The 17,314-nt window shown below is 36.8% G+C and overlaps 1 protein-coding gene across 1 annotated transcript in view; it reads left to right on the top strand.

The window, feature by feature from the left end:
- Nucleotides 1-17,314, top strand: part of MBD2 (methyl-CpG binding domain protein 2) — a 46,345-nt gene that overhangs the window by 12,212 nt on the left and 16,819 nt on the right. Inside the window, exons 2-3 of the mRNA XM_067316021.1 lie at nt 2,342-2,501; nt 11,020-11,157. Coding sequence (XP_067172122.1) covers nt 2,342-2,501; nt 11,020-11,157 — 298 coding nt within the window. The remainder of the gene's footprint in view (nt 1-2,341; nt 2,502-11,019; nt 11,158-17,314) is intronic.

The following is a 17,314-nucleotide window of genomic DNA, read 5'->3' as shown; positions in this document are numbered from 1 at the left end:
GCTGGAATTTGGATTAACTCAAGGTATATGTGAGGCATTGCTCTCCAAGGAAGCTGAAGAGGAAGACTAGTAAGAAGCGTACTTTCTTGATGAGAGTCTGTTAGGTCCTTACAGAACAAAAGAAGGTGGTGGGACGGGAAAAATGAAAGAGTGAAGTGAAACCTTATTTCTTCTTTGGTACAAAAATTAGTATGCAGTAGAAGATGTAGTTGTCACACTTTTATATCCTTTTGCTGGTTATTTAGCTATCGGCTAAAACAACTGAGTGTATACAGGTTTTAATTAAAAAAAAAGTTTTTGGAACAGAAAACATAAACACTGACTTCAGGGTTTGCTTAAAGTCATTGTTTTCTCCTTTTCGTTCAGTGTTTTATGTTCATGAGGAAAGCTGGGAAGGCAATTCACAACGGGAGGCTTTATTCAGTAAAGTCAGCCCTTCCACCCCGTTGTTAGAAAACGGGAACTTTTGGCCAGGCAGCCAGTAATTCTTGACGAAGTTTCATCCTGAACTTGTCTCACATGAGAGCCTGAAGAAGAACGAGAGACAACGTATATGATTATTTTTATGGGAAAGTTAGTTGCCACGCAAGGGACTTGCTCTGTCTCTGACCTTCAGTGCAGAAATTTTCCTACTGTTAGCAAGTTAGGGCACTAATTTCCACTATCTAAAATAAAACTAAACTGTGTTGTATTTAGTTTGGCATATAGTGTAGTTTCAATTCTTTGCCTAATGAGAAGTGGAATAGAGTTGGGGGGGGTAGGTTTTTTTTTCCCCCTTCCCACACCCATCCTTGAGGAGGTTAGCTTCAGATTGCAATCTGTTTTTAAGTGTTTTTTTTTTTTCTCCCACCCTTTACCTCTTGTTAATTATCTTTCTGTATTTCTGGATTCATTTAAATAACTTTTTGAAATGTTTGTCTTAATTAGGTATTTTTCCCAGAGTTCAATACATATTCTTCTGTGTGGAAGTTTTTGCCTTGAGGTGTTTGTACTTTTGAAAAAAAACCACTTTGGAGAAATGAAGAAGACAAAAATCTTTAGTATCTTTCTGCACAAAGGAAGTGGCCTGAAAATGCTCTGAGCTCTGTTATTCTTACGAGTTTCAGCAGTCTGGAAGCTTTTGACATTTGGCTAAATTTGTTGGGTAGAAATTTGCCTTAGACATTCAAGTGACTGTTGACTTCATGTGATGAATATTTAGCTGTTTTCATGACTGTCTGTACTGAGAGGCTGTCATAAACTGGTGTTGCAGTCTGAGAGTTTTATGTAGCATTTCTTGACACCTGGTTTTTGCCAAACTTTTGGGTCCGGAGGCAGCACTGTTGTCCCTTGCAGTGGAGGTAACTTTATACAGCTTTTTGTCAATAAGCCGCCCATTGGCGGTGACCTGCACGCAGGGCATGCAGGCTGATTAGTAAGTCTCCTTGAAGCCCCTATAAGGTCAGTGAAGATCTGCAGGGGTGAAATGCGTGTTCAGTGCTGACAGTGCGGGCGTGATGTGCGTGTCGCTGCTCTGGGTGCTTGAAACCGTAGTATTGATGAGGGGTTAGAAAGTTCTGTAATGTGAAGATTGGCAGAAATACCACTTTCTTAGGATAACTGTAAATTGGTTATTTGCCGATATTACTCAAAACGTCAGCTGGGAATTTGGGGTAAGTGGGGATAGTTCCAACTGAAGCTGATTTTTGGTAAATTTTGTATAACTAATTTCATCTATGGTGGTGGGATCTACCATTCATCTACACAGTTGCAGCTTTGGACCTGCTTCATATTTTGCATCATCTTGCTTGCTGCTTGCTTGCTTATTGCTCAGTTACTTTTCTGGCTTTGCTCACCGGTGTTAGTGACTGAATAGATAAGTGATGTTATGTCACCTCAAATCTTGGTTCTGCGCTTCTGTGTGATGCCATGCTGTTTGATAGCTGAGAAGGGTTGCTGTTGAGTCTCGTTTGGCCTTAGCCAGCAATCAGTTGAGACTTTGCCTTTGATCTTGGTTTTGTGCAGAGAGGTTCCTTCACTTGTGCACAGGCTGACATTCCATTGTATACTGCTTATACCTGAATTTAGTTTAGAATAACTGCTAAGGCGGCTTTCCAGGGTGTAGCGTATCCTAGTGTCCATCAGCTTGAGACATGAGTTAAATCTTATGCAAAGGACGGGACTGGATATGCAGAGACTGGGCAGGTACACCATCGCTAATCAATGCATCAATGAACGTGCCACATGGAATAAAGATATGGAAACTTCACAGATATTTAACAAGGTATAAAACCTGTTATAAGAAGTCAAGGTTGTATCCTATTGTACAACAAAACATACTAAAGTGTTTTCTTCTTTTTAGTCCAAGTGGTAAGAAGTTCAGAAGCAAGCCTCAGTTGGCAAGATACCTGGGAAACACTGTTGATCTCAGCAGTTTTGACTTCAGAACGGGAAAGATGATGCCCAGTAAATTGCAGAAGAACAAACAGAGACTAAGGAATGATTCTCTCAATCAAAATAAGGTTTGTTAGTAAATACTGTGTTTAAGGATATCCTAAAAAAATCCTTTTCTATAGTTCATTTAGCAATTTCTTTTCTGCTTAAAGCAGTCTGCTTCTGAGATGTACATGTATGTTTAATTTTTAGTAGTGGTAGATGCAAATTTTTAAATAGAGGGAATGCTCTGCTACTACCAAGAAAATATCAAGGTGAGGTTAAATATGAAAAAAAAGTTTGAGTAATTCAGGAGTTGGCTTGTGACTAAAGAGAACAAACTTCAGTGCTAGTCATCTACCTGAATAATATTCTTCTAAATGAGGAGAGTTATGGCTGTTAACACCAATAGATTCTCCTGTGCAAGTTTTGAAGTTATTATGTTCATCTTCCTGTTCTGAGCTGAAATAATTCACATTTTTAATATGTGCCAGGAAGCTTGTTTTCTGAGGCAACCGTATTTGTCTGTACAAATCTAGGTGTCTGTTTATAGTTATGCAGCTAAACAAGGCCAGGTATTTTTTTCTGTGTTTATTTCAAGACTGGGCCTTTCTTAATTGATGCAGATTGTTCTCTTATTTATTTATTTTTAGACAACAGTGTAGCCTTCCAAGTACTGAAGAATACAGTAGCTATACAGTAGCTTAAAAATAAAAGGCTTAAGCATACAGAAGTAAAATAATTGATGTACCATGTAGGGAGATGACAAGTGAATTTAACTGATGCTCAGATACTACATTGCTGGACATAATATAGATATCTAATACAATTCTCTCAGAAGTTTGAAAGGTTTTCTGTAACAGCTTGCGATGTTTTCCTTTTAAAGTGTTTTATTCTTAGGGATTTCATAACTTGCAGTAGTGTGTGAAAACACCTAACAAGTTATAGTCTAGTCCTGTATACTGTTGCTTTTTGTCATCTGCCCTTTCTAATGTGTGAACCACACATTTCGTGCTGATTTCTTTTTATTTAAAGCATGCCTTTGTTTTATTTTTAATTTTTTTCTTTCCAAAAACATGAGGCTTTCAAATAGTATAACTATGGGGTAGTCTTAGGAAAAGGTTTTGATTAGGCTTTTTGCATAAGCAGAAATTAAAAAAACTTGGTATATAAAATGTAGATGGAACTATGCTCACTTCATATTACTACGATTTTAGATTACTTGTATGTCACTAAGAGTAACTACATTAAATATAAGATTAGAATCTAAATTAATGCTGTTTGTTTTTTTAAGGTAAATAACATTTGTTATTTCTGAGTGATTTAATCTGTAATTCGTGGGCTTTCAAGAATTTCTTCAGTATTCCTGTGCTAGTCAAAAATAGGACCTCAGCTTAGTCCTGAAGTTTATATTTTCTTCCACAGATGTTGAAAGAGATTGGTTGTGGTCGTCTTCTAGTCCCCCTTACAGCTGTGCTGCTAGAGGGGCCTTAAGAGAGAGACTTGCATAGGCAAGTTTGCGTATAAACTTGCTCATGTTTTACTGGTTGTTTGTTTTTATACAAACAATTTACCACAAATGTTTCTAAATTCTTTGGCACCCCTTATGTTTCAAGAACAAGTATAAAAATGCACTTGAGCCTTCTTTCACTGACATGTCTAGGCAGTTAGATTTATGCATGTGGTGGATGGAAATGCCGTCGTGCCATCCTTCTAGCTTTGATGTTCTCATCATTAGCAGGCTAGAACTCAGTGTCTTCGATGACATATTAATGTCTCCTGGTTTCAGCTGGAACCGAGGATATTATATGCTAATAAATGTCTTTGTTTTGCAACATTAACGTACAACAGTATAAGTGATTTAGAAATACTGTTCTAGCAATGTACTTTTCTCCTATCTTAGCATTATGCATTCTTGTTGACCTTTCAGTACTGGCAATAAAGGCGAGAGGTTGATCTGCTGCAGAGTCTCAGGAGGAGTTTTGCTTCATCCTACACAAATCTTTTCATTGCCTTCAGTGTAAACATTTTTACATTTCGCTTGCAAATTAAGTTATTTGATTTATTTGAAGTGCTTTTGAAGAGACAATGAAATAAGATTGAGTAGGAATTCAATAGAAACAGCACGCTGCTGTGCTTATAAAAATATGCCTAACAGTTTTTTATCTTGAAAGGAAAACATAGTAGAGACTAATGATTAAACATACTGTCTGGTTATAAGTGACTTCTTAGATTATAGGATTTGAAAAGCCTGGAAATATGTTATTGAGCTTTAAATGTCTTCTTTCCTTTAATGTCTGGAGCACATTATTGCTTCTGGAAATACATGTCTTTGGAAAGTTAGTGAACTGAAAGGTTTTTTGGAAACTGTTCATGGAGCATAAAATGCTCTTAATAATGAATAAAATTGAGCAGGGAACATTGATATTCCTACCAGCTGATATATTGCCATAGTTCCCAGAACAGGAAAAGATTTTGTTTTGTGATAGTAATCAAGCAATGTAAAAACCAGCATTCAGAAACAAAGACATATTGTGAAGTTTTGTAGGTATGCCTATGCCTGAATAAGGTGAACTTAGTGGCTATCTTAAATGAACCAGTCTGTGTCTGGCCGTTCAAAATATGTAGTTAGTGTCCTTCATCTGAAATATTCGAAGAATCTCTCAACAGAGAGCTCAGGAGAGGTGTTGGTTGTAGATATGTTAGTTATTTCATCTATTAGGACATAACTATTGGAAGCTTTTCCCTTGTTGTGAATCAGTCTTACACATAGGCTGGGTTTTGGTTTGTTGTTTGGAAAAAAAAAAAAAAAAAGAAGTATCTGAACATCAGTCACTTCCTGTCCCATGTGATAATTTTTTTCCCCTGTACATGTGAAGATCCGCAGGCTGCTGGAGATGAGTTTAACGAGTTTCTGTACCAAAAAATTTATTTCTGTGGTTGAAAACTGCATGTCACAAACAGGAGACTTCATTTATTTAGAATGAATTCACTAATCACAGTCGCATCAGGGCTTTCTAAGGAAAAAAATTCAGAAAGTAATAAGAGCATGATTACAGTACTTAGGAATGGGTCTATTTTTAGTTTAAACAGTTTATCCTAATGACCATTTTTTTAATACATGCCCTTGATTTAAAAAGTATATGGGACATCTAGGTAAGAGCCATGGCATTGCAAAAATCCTGGATAGTCTTTGCTTGATAGTTACTTGATAAATATGAACCCTTATTTTATGCATAGATTATAACTCATCAGGGTTTTGCTTTAATTGTAAAGGCTAAACAGCTCTTTAATGTAGCTGAATTTGCTTAAATGCCCACAGTGCCCAAGGGAACCTCTCTCCTCTTTTTTTGGGGGGGGGAGGGGGTTAATGTATTTGGGGTGTAAAGTGAAGTTAAACTTCTCTTTAAGTTAGATTTCATACCAAAAGAAATCTTGAAATATTTTTCATGAGCTGGAATCTCTGGCCTTTGTTCTAGAAATGTTTGCTGATCCAGGTTTGTCCCCCATATTGCAGATGGTTCAGTAATATTGTTGTTTTTTTCAGTTTTAATAGCTATTTTACCACTAATACTGATGCTACTGCACAAAATATCCTGGAGGCATGGACTTCAAAGCTTCAAATACTGCTTTGAACTTGATGTCACAAGATCAGGGAATGCAAAGCTTGCAGGATAGGTAAAGTCTGTGAAGGTGCTGGTGCAGAGTAAGTTATCTGGTGTGAGGGTATTTGATTGCTATACTACTTGGGGCAAATTTAAGTACATGCTGTTGCCATCTAGCTCTGGTTGGTGATTCTGTGTACTTTGCTCCCCAGTGCTGCTTCATCATATAAAAAAAGGTCTGGCATTAGACTTACTTTTTCATTGTTAATGGGGGAAAAAAGTCCATAGTCCATAATCAGTATCTCAAACTCTCTTATGGAAAATGAACCTGCAAGCACATGTGCTGCTAAATAAACATCGGTGTATCCTGGGGAATGGGAAAAACTGGAAGGATTGGACCCCTTTGCAAGACTGTGTGAGTCCAAGTTCGTATATTCTGCCTCAAAGGCATTTAAAAAGCAAATTAGGTTAACTGCTTCTGGGTATTCCCTATTCTTTTTGTGGAGTTTAGGGAGGGGAAATAAAGAGTTCTAGAAACCCAATAACCTGTAAAGGGAGATGGCACTTCAGCAAGCTCTGGATAAGTTGAAATGTGGGAGTTACGTGAACGTTATCTGAAAAGCTAGCGTACTTGACGGAAGGGCAGAATCGGAGTGATGTTTCTGGGTTGAAGTGAGGTTGGTCAGAGGATCTATAGCAGCGTTCACTGCGGCCCACAGTATGAACGAGGAGCGACCCATTAGAACGGTCCTTGGTCAACATGCAGCACACATGCTGAAAGCAATGCCCAGAGTATCTGAAAGTATTCCTCAAGTAGGGTGGGACTATCTGGATGAAACAAAAGGAGAAGACCGATATATAAACCTGTCTGTGAGCTTAGACTCTCATTTTTGCTTTATATAAAAAGATCCTTGAATTTCTGTACTATTGAATGGTAATTTCTCAGCATAATTTGAACTAACAAGTGGAATTAGGCAGAAGCACTCATGTTCTTTTGCTGTTTGCTCTGGCCATGGAAACTCTGGTCCCAGCAGTTAGACAAGAATAAACAGTGGGTCAGGGATGGAGCTGAAGATGGAGATCTCTGAAGATGTGCTACTTTTCTCTTTTGAAAGCAATAGTATTTCAGATATGGGACTGGTTAGTTTCTGGCAGTAAGTTTATAAATTAGAAATGAGAGATGTCTGAACTTCTGAGGAAAACTTTCATTGGAATTTGAGGTTTTAGTCTTATTATATTTTTAATGAGATAACTGCACTACCTGGAAAGGGAAAAAGAAAAAAAAGAGAAAGAAAAGAAAAAAAGGGACCTATAAAATCACAAGGTGTGTTTAGAGGAGGAGGCAGGGTTCACCTGTGTGTTCTAGCGTATTTCTGCTGTTGGTCTGGAAAGCTGCTTTGGCTTTTACAAGATGATGAGCAAATCAGTATTACACAAGGATTCCCAACATGCTACAGAGCTTACTTATAAACTAGTATATGATTTGAGTTGTACTGCTGAATAGATAAGAATGTGCATAGTACATTTGACAAATCAACTTCTTTGCCTTCTGGATGAAGAATTTAGGCCTGAAATATTAAAACCATCCTGTCATTTAGGTTACATTTTAAGGTGCCTAGATAAATATGAAGTATTATTCTGCTGCTCCTTCCTATCAATTACGTGCCTTGGAATTACATGGAAGAATACCTTAATTCTTCCGCCAGGAAGAATTTAATAGCTCAGTGTCATCTTGGAGAGGCTATGTAAAGTGGCTCTCCCACTTGCCTCTCCCCCCACCCAAAAGCTGAGTCAATTAGTTGGATGGGAGTAGCCGGTATGATAACCATTGTGGTTTGTAAAGATATGTCTTGGGGTTAAGTGGCTTGTCTGCTCTTTTTGATGAAAATTGCTTTCTGCAGAGTACAGAGATGATATTCTCTTCATTGCTAGTTCATAGGCTATTCATTGTACAAATATAGCAAGAATGACTTCACACTCCCTTTCTCATCTCCTGTCCGCCTTGCAGTAACAGGGATATGCTAAACTACGGGACATTCTGTTGATGGAGGAACTACCCTGTCAGACTGCTAGCAAAGCTCTAAAAGAGGAATACCTACTTTTAAAATAAGAATTTAATCCGAGGCTGATGCTGTGAACAGAAAGCTTATTGCTTAATAAGCCTGAGCCCCTAGCCAATTTTTTTATTTCATTTTTATACAGATCATTAGAGAATATCTATCTAATTTCAATTATATGGAATTCCAGTAAGTTCAGCTTAGGAACTAAAGGTTTTTAAACAAGCATGTGCTCTCTGGTTCTTAACACATTCTATTTTATAAAGTTGTGTAGTCCAAATTATATAGTCTAAATACTGAGGATTTGAAGAGTGAGATTTAATTCACATTTCTAAGCCCAAGAACTTACTTATTCTAGTAAAAAAAATATATATATAAAAGAATATAGTAGGTATATAAGTAAATCCTAATGAAAAATTCTTTTGGCTTGATTCTTGGGACAGTCTAATATTGAAGTTCGTTGTGTAACTTTTGAACTATGATCTCACAGCCAATTATAAAACTTTCTTACAGGACCTGAAATATCACTTGATAGCTTACTTTTCTTCCTTTTGAACATGTAACTAAACTTCTAAAAAGCAAGAGCTTGGACAGTTCTCTTTGTCAAAATTGGGTATGGCTGTTAAATGTTTTGAAGTGCTTAGGACTGTCATGCAAAATAGAGAGCATACTTCTTAATATATGTTCATTGGGAAAATATGCGTCTGCCTAAACGTGAGGATATTTGTTCTCATTGTCTCTCTTGTTGTGTGGATATAAGCACACGTGTCTTCTCAGTCACACCCTTGTATGCCCTGAAAAAGAAGCTGAGAGACCTTCAGTTGTTAGGAAAACAACAAAAGAAATGCAAGAGCAGAAGAGTTTGAAGGACGATGTCTTCGGGACTCTGAGGAGCTGGAATTGCAGGCAGAAAGCTGCAAGATGCTGTTGAGCTGTCACAGCACTTCAAAGTAGCAGTCTGCTTTTAGATGGAGTGACAGATTTACGATAGCTATCATGGTGTTTTGGTATTGTATCTTTGTCTTTCCTCATCAGTCTTGGCGGCTATGGGAAAATTCTCTTCCCCCAGCTCAAATGCTTCTTTTTGGGCTCTTGCTCTTCAGAGGGATTCAGGCACTAGCAGTATCTCCAATTCAGGCTTACTTCAAACAACACGGGCCGGATCACTTGCACTTGAATTTGTTCATTGGTAGTGAACATGAATGTTTCATTAAGCTCCAAAGCTTTGGAAGTGTTTTTGGTACCAGAAATATGATGCATTTTAATATGACCTTCCTGTTTCATTAAATATCAAACAAGATCACTTCTGAGGAAGCCAGTAGCAGTTTTGTCTGGGACTAGTGTCTTTGTGACACATTTTGCTAGCAATGAGTGGAGGAAGAAGCCTGAAAAGTCAGTGGAGTTAACTAATGGGAAATACCTTAAACTGGTCTAGAAATGTTTTTTCATTACTGAAACTCTAAAAATTGTTTGGTAAGCACTTGGATTAATAAAGCTTGCCATTGTATGGGTTTGTGCTATGGGTATCTGTATTCCTTAATCTTACACTTCAATATCTCTGATTTCCTGTTTTAAAGCCCCAACTTCCCGGAAGGAAATGGCCTACAATGTGCTGGTCTGGAATTAAGTGTGTGCTGACTGTTGGCTGTCCACATAGAAAAATGGGGTTTGCTTTCCTTTCCCTCAGAGGGAATGCTTCCCTGCACTCTTCCTCTCCCTGCTCCCATCTCTACCTGAATACCAGCTTCCACAAAACTCATATAAAGAAATTTTCTCAAGACTTTTAAAAAAAATTTGGTTGTCGTTGGACACAAGTTCAAAAGCTACTCAAAGGCAAAACAAAAAAAAAATAGGCACACAGCAAACTTACCTGTAATTACATCTAATAAGGTTTACAAATAAATTACAATGAAAAGTTGTCCTGCTGTCTTCCAGATTAGAATAAATCTGGTGTTATGTTTTAGATTTACTTTTTCAACAAAGCAATTAGAGTAGCCTTTCTAATTTGAACTTGAGCAATAGTTTATGCTGACTATCTTCAAAAATCAGTCTATATAAAGATAATTTAGTTAAATGACTGTTGTCTCTGTTCTGTCCCCTTCTCTCACGCTGTGTTCGTGCATGTGTATCTATAATACATGCATATCTGTTCTTCTGTTGTTCCTCTGTGAATGTCAGATACCTTCCCCAACAGTTAATTAGAAAAATATGTAGTGGATTTTCTGTGATTTGAAGTTTGTTCAAGATTATATCTACGCAGGGGAGCTGTGTACCAGTATATACTACTGGTTTGATGGTTTGAAGGGTTTTGTATGTGACAAGATATATTAGTTAAGTGTTATCTGCGATGGCTGAGAATCATCAGTTCACAAACCTAACTATCTAACTTTTCTAGCAGAATTTGTTAAAGTAGAATAGTTTTTGTTTTTTTTCTAGAATAAATTACTGCACTTAATTAAGAATCTTTTGATATAGGAGTCACTTAAGAATTTAATGACAAGAGTTATGTAGGAAGTTGCTGACCTTTAAGACTTGGAACTCTGTAAATATAAACTGTTTGCTAAAGTATGTTTTCATGAAGCTTCAGAGATTCATTTTGCCACCTGATGGTGAAGCTGTCTCTTTTCAGAATGTAAGTCGCTTGCATAAGTAACATGTCTTTTACCAAAAGGAAAGGTGGACTTTCAAGCAGTCTGATTCTTCCAGAGAGTAATTGATGAAAGATGGTGGAAATATCTGGAGCAAGTTAAACATTACTTATTTTTTTTTCTTTAAAAAGTATGACCACAAAGGTTAGTTGGATATAGCATTTAAGGGAAATCTTTACTCCAAAAAAAGCTTCTTTTTTTTTGCAAATAAATAGAAGAGAGTGAATCCAACATTAATATATAGATATGTTTTTTTTGTGTATAACACTTGTTAATTCACTTTTTTTCTCTTAACAGGGAAAACCAGACTTAAATACAACTTTGCCAATCAGACAAACAGCATCGATTTTCAAACAACCAGTCACCAAAGTTACCAATCATCCTAGTAACAAAGTGAGATCTGACCCACAGCGAGTAACAGAGCAGCCACGGCAGGTAAGAATTACTGTACTTCCATTGTTACTGCTCAGAAAGTTGAAACAAGCTGAAAATCTGCTTGGTTTTGGCCGTGCTTCAATTACAAATGAAAATTTCTATCTTGAAGATAACTTCTAGAAATGTGTTGTAATAAGTACATATTTTTTAAAAATACAGAAGTAACAGTCTGTTCATATGGAGATTATTTTTTTTTTAATCCAAAACTTCATTCAGATTTGATTATCACATTCCTACTGAAACACACCCATATGCTCTACTATCACAATTGGACATCAAATATAAGATTTTTTTATGTGCAGCTTCTTCATAGAAGTTTCTGTAAAATACATAGTTCGCATCAAGAAATAATATATCTCTTTTAAATACTTACATAGAAGAGCTTTGTGTGAATACATTCTTTTTATTTTAAATCCCTCTTTTTTACTATACTACCACTATAAATACAAAACACAGTATTGTAAACTCATCTTATACAAGATCTCCTTTAGATGCTTCTCTTCCTATATCAATGACAGATCACCTCTACACACTGTGCTTTTTGGTTTTGTTTTATATGAGGAGGAGGGAACAGAGAAGAAAAGGAAATTTAGTGAATGAAGGAATGCTATACTACATAATGTAGTGTATATTGGATTGAGGCATTGTTTTTAAGTCTAACTTGTATCTTTGAATCATTATAGTGTTACTACCATCACACTGAAATACCTTATTTTCCTAGGAATGCAGGAGTGAGAAGAAAATACAGAAGCATGTTCATAGTTTTATACACTCATATGTCACTAACTTTTAACAACATTTCCTTTGAAACCCAGGCTGTCTCTAATATTGCACTTTCAAACATCTTGAATGCTGTTCTTGTAAGAAATAACATAAGGAATTTAGACTCTGCATCCTCTAAATTCAGGTGAGAAAGAAAAAGAAGAAATATCGAGCCATATTGGATCATCTTGTTGAGATGTCTTTTAGCAAGATTTGAAGGCCTCAGCTAACCTCACTGTTGGTCCCATGAAGTTCAACAGGGGCCATGTAAGTGTATCACATTCAGATCTAAAAGATGCATAATTGCGTGTGTCTGTTGATTCTCTTCACATTCTTTTGGTTTTTCCTTTTAAACTACTACACTTTGTATGTCAGGGATTTCCTTTCAGTCATGTCTGCTGAACCAGTAATAATCACTAAACCATATGAAAGTTATGGCACCTTTGTGACAAGGGAAACGGATGTCTGGCAATTCATATCTTGATGGATTCCAAACCCTTTCTTGCTTGACTATTTCCTCCCCCTTGTCTTTCCTCTAGAATCTTTTCTTCAAATACCTAGTGAATGAAATCTTCTGGAATGCATCCCTTGTCTTTTGAGAATGGACTGTTCCAGTTGCATAAAGACTTGTAGAATAGGCAGTTTTCAAATCCACCTGAGTTAAATCCTTTCCTCCTTAAGATAGGTTCTAATAGATCAAGCTATAGCAAGTTCTTAAAGTAATCATCATCTGCTGATCACTGCTTCAGCATTCTTTTTCGATCAAATTCCATTCTCCTCATTTGCATCAGCACATCTTTGGAAGAGGACACTTAAAACACTGATCTTATTCTGTGTTGACATACTTCATTTGGAAGAGAAGGTACCTCTGTTTGCTTTGAATGTAGAAAAATTCATTATATATCTAATAGCAAAGCAAACCTTGGTGTGTCTTATTCTGTTGCTTTCCTCCAGGTTAGAGTGCTGGTTTGAGCTGTTTGAGCAAGTCTATGATAGTTTTGAGTAGTGATGATCAGCTTGGTGGGAGACTTGGGGAAGGGGGTGAAGAGTTGGTTACAGCTGTTTTTATATAAACTTCTTGTGAATTTTCAGTAAAATTTCCATTAAAAACCTGTAACAGAGCAATTTAAGGTACATAGCATGCTCTCAGTTACTGCAGCAAATCTTAAGCATTGACAGATTTCTTAAATTGATAGATTTCTTAAACTACTTCAAATGATCTTGCATCTTTACACACAAATTTCCATTGTACAATTATAGATATTTCTTGTAAAAGTATGGAGGGAACTTAAATCATTAATCATGTGTGCAGCCTTTATACACATGCAAACACACATGTACATCTTGTTTGAGCATAGCATGAAGTTCATTCAGACATTTTTCTCACTATCTGGAGTGTCTGAGTTATCAACATCTATGGTCTTTGCTTGCTTTTCAGAAAGTCAGGATTCTTTTCTTATTGTGATCTGCTGAGATAAAATAAAGCAGCAGGGGTGAGGACTGAAGGTGCTGGAAAACTCCTCTTTTTTCTTTATAAAGCCTGCATCACGTAAAACACTTACCACTTGAGATACAATTGTCAGCCAATACAGCCTTGCAAATATATTTGAATTCTCTTCCCTTCCAGATAAAAACTATGTTTTCCTTACACACATAATCCCTATATACATCACTGCTTCCTCCTTCTGTCCTATTCAGGTGCATGCCTTCCCTGTACAGACACTGTAAATGTAATATCAACACTGGCTGTTCAAATGAATACAGAAACACTGACTATAGAGCCTGTCTGTATATAGAGCTTATTCAGTTACTGCTTCCAGTTTCATTCCTTCCTGTTTCTTCGATCCTTGGCCCAAATCCCTGAAGGGATTCTTGCTTCTGGTTTTCTAGATACCCACCTCTAAAAGCTTTCTCCACTTTTATCTGTTGTATCTCCCTTTTCAAGAGACAGTCTAACCAGAATTCACTGAAAACTCTCTTTGGCCTGTCTCCTTTTACAGAGATCAAAATAAACCAATACTGTAATTCCCTTGGCAAATAAACCAAGACTGTAATTCCCATGGCAGTCAGTAACTTTTTCATGATCTGAGAGTGAGAAGACATGCTTATTGGTGCTGACAGGGAGACATTTGGCAACAGCTCTTTTTTAAGCGGTAAATCCTGTGGTAGTTCTTGGAAAGATAAACTAATAACAGTTTGCTTATGATCTGAGTATAGGTGAATCTGGCAACTAGAGCAACAGATCTTTGTGGCAGCTGCTGGTTCCATATTTTCAGCATGAGGTTAGTTGCACACAAGAAGCATCATGAGGTTGCCTAAGCTTTTTTCAAACAACAGCTCTACAAGACAGAATCTTCAAAGCTTTCAGAGCCTTTCTTAAAGGTTTTGTAGATTACTGATTACCAGAGTGGAGATCTGCATCCAGGAAAGAATGAAAATGTTTTGGGGAATCCTGAAACTAGGTAGCGTCGGAGCTTGAGCGCTGTATGTGAGCACGCGTACTCTAAGGAGTCTTCTGGTACACACTAGATTTCTCTCCTCTTAATTATCAAACTTAATCTTCTTCCTCCAAGTAGCTTCTGTTTAATAAATCCACAGAGATTTGTCAAACTCTTTATATCTAAATCACATGATATGAATATCTGCAAGTTCCTAAATAGCAAATCTGTCTCAATTACAATGTTCCCTGAAGTACATTCATGTTCCCTTGGAAGTGTTACCCTGTTCAAAATATGCTGGCTCTCCATAAGCTCATTTATGACAGATTTTCTTACTATTTCTGTGGTTTTGGCCTTTCTTTCCTTGCAGGTTCCACTAAAAAGCCATTATAAGAGAAGAAACCCTTCAATTGGGTTTTGTCTAATAGGGATTATTAATGGACCTTGGAAGGAAAAACGAAAAACAAACAAACAAAACCCCCCCAAACAAACGTCTTGCTTTAGCCCTCTCTCCACTATTAAACTTATTGCTTCCAAATAAGGTTTGATAAAGTATGATACATTTTTGATAAACTTAAGAGCAACATGGTTTGGCTTGAAAAAATGTCAAATTAGCACTGCTGAAACTGGACTTAATGATGAATGCAGAAAACAGGCAGCTATATCTCTGGCATCCTCCTCATTGGGGATGGTGAGTACTGTCTTAAAATCACATTGTTCCCCCACCCCTCCTATTTAGCAAAGAGGATACTGGATGTAGCAGTGTTTAGGGGACAGTAACGCTCCACTTCCACATTTCGGTTTGAACATTCCGCCATGGGAAGAAGGAATGTAAGGCAGGGGAAGTCCTGTAACTATTTTAAGCAGTAAATGGTTATGTAATTGCTTAAATTTGTGTTACTTGCTTGTCAGATATTCTGTATCTAACTGGATCAAATGGAATGATGTTGCAAATCAAACTCCTTTCTTGTGGATCACTGCCCTTCGTGTATATGTACTCACTTTGTGTCTCCAAAAGGTCCAGGTCTGTGTCCTCTGTAGAATACTTATCCTCTTTTTTTGTGTGTTCAGGCTTCTTAGTTCAAACTGCACCATGCTCCTTGACCTTTTTCAGGGTAAACTACAAAGCTCACTCATTCTCCCCTTGTCCCCCCGCAACCCTATGGTACCTGAGAGCTCTGACTCCTGAGGACTTGATTAATCACTAGTTAATTCTGTTGTATACTATTGATTATGGGGTTAGGGATCATCTGAAATCACACTGGTAAAAAAGATGTTTATGTAGGTGATAATCGTAATACTGAATTTACAAAAGGTTTAACTCAGTATCTCCCTGATGTATTTGGCTAAAAACATTCCCAGAAAATGCCTTCACTATTTAAAAGAAGGCCAACCTCCTCTTTGAAGCTCATTTTGAGGAAATCAGGTAATCAGTCATCAGTTATGTCACCTGGTTCTTCCAATTCTGTTTCAGACAACTTTTTTAACCACCTTAGGATAAACCTGAGCAACATCATCCATCTGCAGGCCAAAAGTACTCTTTAAAATTGGTTTAAAAGTCTGTTACAGTTACTGTCATATATGTTTGTAGTGGATTTGTATTGTAATTGATGATTAAATAGGAAGATACATCACAAACCAGAGCTGACCACAGTCGTTTTTGGCATAAGATATATGCAATCTAAAAAGCCTAATTTACAAGAAAAATTACAGGATGTCATTTTATGCATGTCTTCTTGTTAACAGTTCTTAACAAGGAAGAAGAATTTAGCTATCAGCACTTCATACTTTGTCAAATAGATGCAATTTTATTTCCTGTGGATCAAATTTTATGGGCCTGGAGTCTATGATTAGATTGGGTTGGAACACTTTAGAGAAAGCTCTTTGGTTAATATATATTAGAATTATCAAAAAGAGAAGTGGAAGGAACCTGATGAAATTATTAAGTTCCATCTCCCTCTCCCAGGCAAGTTCAGGAATAGTGGAATTTTTATTGGCAATTATGAATTCAGCAGAGCTGAGCAATTCATTGGATGTAAAAAGAGGAAAGAAATTTTCCAGTTTCACAGAGAAATTCTTGTTCACTTTAAAATCATCCATGGACACTTTGGAAAGACCTCTGTTTAATCATATTTCCTGATTTAACTGCCTGCAATATTGAACGCTTGAGTAGTTTCTCAAACGATAACTTCGGGTGTTCTGGTCTCACTTAGCCTTTATAGTAGATTTTAAAACATAACAAAATCCGAGGCTGCCTGTGTCTATAGTATAATCCAGATATGTTGACTGTATTTTGTGTAGACATGATTAAGTTTTAATCATCTTGCATACCAGGCTATAATGCATCTGCAAGCAGCATGGAAATCAATATGGTACCAGGGAGCTGGGAAGATACCAAGGCCGCTACCTGGAATTGTGACTGTGCTGTTAAACTTGCTATTTCTATCATAATCTGAATTAGATAGTAGCCTTTTCTGACTACCAGTGTAAAATAAGAGTAGATATCTGTAACTCTTGAGTAGAAGGAGTTTGTGTCTAGTCAAGTACCTCATTGTGTTGACATTTAGAGTATTTTCAATATTCTGTAAATAGAATTTTGCAAATATCTGAGGTTCTTTATTGATTGATTTACATATAAATCAGTCACTTAACAAGAATGATTGAACGTTAAGAACATATGTGCATTTCTTTTAAAAACAGTAGAATTGGAATGTCCCTTTTCAGCAAAATTTTCCTGAAGGCTTCCATTGCTTGAGCAACTGCAAAATAGACTTTATTTCTCTGAAGAAAAGGTGCAGCACCTACTCTGCTTGTATTTGGTGTCTCTTGCAATAGAGAGGCTAATCTATCATTTCTTTGTTTTCTGAATGAAAAATAATAGTTGCTTAGGAGACTGTGTTTTTACAGAGATTACGGTTTCGATTATAGCTGACCATTTGTCACGAATAGCTTTTCTT

This window comes from Apteryx mantelli, chromosome Z (assembly GCF_036417845.1).
Source record: "Apteryx mantelli isolate bAptMan1 chromosome Z, bAptMan1.hap1, whole genome shotgun sequence".
Classification (NCBI taxonomy): domain Eukaryota; kingdom Metazoa; phylum Chordata; class Aves; order Apterygiformes; family Apterygidae; genus Apteryx; species Apteryx mantelli.
This window is presented reverse-complemented; position numbering and strand designations above follow the sequence as displayed.